Raw genomic sequence first — 2,431 nt, forward strand, 5'->3', positions numbered from 1 at the left:
ACCCCTATAATGTCAAACCTAAAGCCAAGAGAAGTTAAGTGATTTGGTCTTAGTAATTATGGATGATATCTCCGGGAAACACACACACATATGCACACATACTTTTTAAAAGAAAAATATTGATAAGGCTTGATTTTTATCCATTTTGGGCAAAAGACTTATGAACACAATTATGTCTATTTCTGTAAAGATGTCTTTATGTTGTGTTTCAGATTAATCAAGGTGAAGAATCTTCAACTCCACTGTTCATTGATACTAATATATATCAATGGTCTGAGGTGAATAACTGTTTTTGAACTTTTTAGAACAGCTTTATGGAGGTGTAGCTTACATAGCAAAAATTCCCTCATTTTAAGTGTATGATTCAATGGTTTTTGGTTAACGTATAGAATTATGCAGTCAGTACCACAATCCAATTTTAGACCACATTTTCATCACTCTGAAAAAGATCCCTCATGCCCATTTGTAGCACTCCCTATTTCTTCTTGGAATTTCTTTTTACCCTAAAAAATTATAATAAAATATTGTTAAAAGATAAACTTAGGCATATGAAAAGTTAGGAAGTTTATTTGAGCAGATAGCAGTTCATGAATTGGCAGACTACAGGTGGTTAGGGCTGCACCAAAGGGGCATGAGGGGAAAACTTTTATAAAATGCCTGCAAAAGCAAGGTAAAGACAGTATTTGATTGGTTAAAGTGGAGCTGTAGCCTTAAAGTTCCTAGTGAGAGATTAGTTGGTGGTTTCTGATTGGTGAAGTCCCTAGTTAGAGGTTAGCTGGCAGTTTCTGACTGGTAAACATAAGTTTCATTTTCCTAGGATATGACCATTCACACTGAGTTGGGTTTCTTTTTTTTTTTTTTTTTTTTTTTTTTTTTTTTTTTTTNAGCCAGTGAGCGGCCGGTCTGCATGTGGGATCCGAACCCTCGGCGGGAGTGCCGCCGTGCTTCCCAAGCGGCACACTGTAGCAGTGTGCCACCGGGCCGGCCCTGAGTTGGGTTTCTTACATAGAAATTTCTTACAGTTTGCTTACATAGAAATCAGGGCCCTAAAGTCTCCTCAGTCTAATGACCTCCCAATTAATTATTTTAACAGTATTCCCAACTTACAGATTTTGTTCTAAAATTCGATGTATAATCACATATTTGAGATTTGAAATGACAAAACAACTCATGTTTTTGAGGAATTGTATTATTTAAAGTACAGTCTAAGTAGTGGTAACAAAAAGATTCAAAGTAAAACGTCTTAACAAAGACAGGAATTTTATTTCTCTCTAGTGTAAAGGAAAGTAGTCCAGGCTGGTAGGAGAGTTCTACTACCTGAAATATGTTGTTTCCATCTCTGAGTCCAATGGCAGATTTCCAGTTTTTTTATTCGTTAGCCAAAGGAAGGGGAGGAGGAAACAACCAAAGGATTGCAGGTAGATTTTTTATGGGACAAGACCTGCAAATTGCACACATCATTTCCAATAAAGGAACGTAGAAGAACTATATAGGTATCCAGCTAAAAGTAGATTCTATTATTGGAGATGGGAGAAAAGACAGTAATGAACAACTAGTAGTTTCTGCCACAAGCAACTAGAGTATTTAACACTGAAAATTTTTATTGCAAGGATTATCTTTTAACTCATATTTGTTTCCTCCACAGTGCTCCCCCTCAGGTACTTAATAAAAATTATTTTACTTAAATTTAGAAGTAAAAGCAGACTAAAAAATGATGTTTACATGCATGTTATTTATTGAACATATGAATAANAAGTAAAAGCAGACTAAAAAATGATGTTTACATGCATGTTATTTATTGAACATATGAATAAAAGTATGCTTAAATTGGATTTAATTTAATTATGAGAAGTAAAAACTATGAATAGTAAAAAATATGTCAAGGTCAATCTATTGAGTAACAAGAAAAGAAGTAAAAAGGCAGAAAGATTGCCTTCTAAGAATCTCCATACCAACTAATAGACAGGGATAGCTGCTCAGGAAGTAGAATATTTTAGCAAGTGGTTTTGAGATGGGCCGAGATGACGGGAAGTAAAAGTATATACTGATAATTCATATATGCAGCATTTATGCAAGGTAAATAACTTTTAAAGTTAATGTGACAGCTAAATAGTAAATACAAACAGTATATAAAATAAGTTTTATATTTTACATATTTTAAAATTCTTTGACTCCTAGTAATATGAGTTTTACTTCTTACTATAGAGTTGATTCCTTTCCCATACCTCCCTTTAAACAGTTCGTTTTAATATATGTGTGTGAGAAAGAAGTGATGTTATTTACATTTCAAAGATTCACCCTTTACAGTATTGAAAAATGAGAGCTTATTTATCAGCAAGTTTATAACTAAGAATATGCCACTTTTAAGACTTTAACTCCACAAAAGATTGTGGGGTGGGGCGGTACGAGAGAGAGAGAGAAAGAGAGAGAG

At 33.9% G+C, this 2,431-nt stretch overlaps 1 protein-coding gene across 1 annotated transcript in view; it reads left to right on the top strand.

Moving 5' to 3' along the window:
- Positions 1-2,431, top strand: part of LOC103594646 (chromosome unknown open reading frame, human C10orf131) — a gene marked incomplete at its 5' end in the record, with an annotated part of 9,869 nt that overhangs the window by 754 nt on the left and 6,684 nt on the right. The window contains one exon of the mRNA XM_008577887.1: positions 213-278. Within this exon, the coding sequence (XP_008576109.1) occupies positions 213-278 (66 nt within the window). The remainder of the gene's footprint in view (positions 1-212; positions 279-2,431) is intronic.

This window comes from Galeopterus variegatus, unplaced genomic scaffold, assembly GCF_000696425.1.
Source record: "Galeopterus variegatus unplaced genomic scaffold, G_variegatus-3.0.2 Scaffold1597, whole genome shotgun sequence".
NCBI classification, from domain to species: Eukaryota; Metazoa; Chordata; class Mammalia; order Dermoptera; family Cynocephalidae; genus Galeopterus; species Galeopterus variegatus.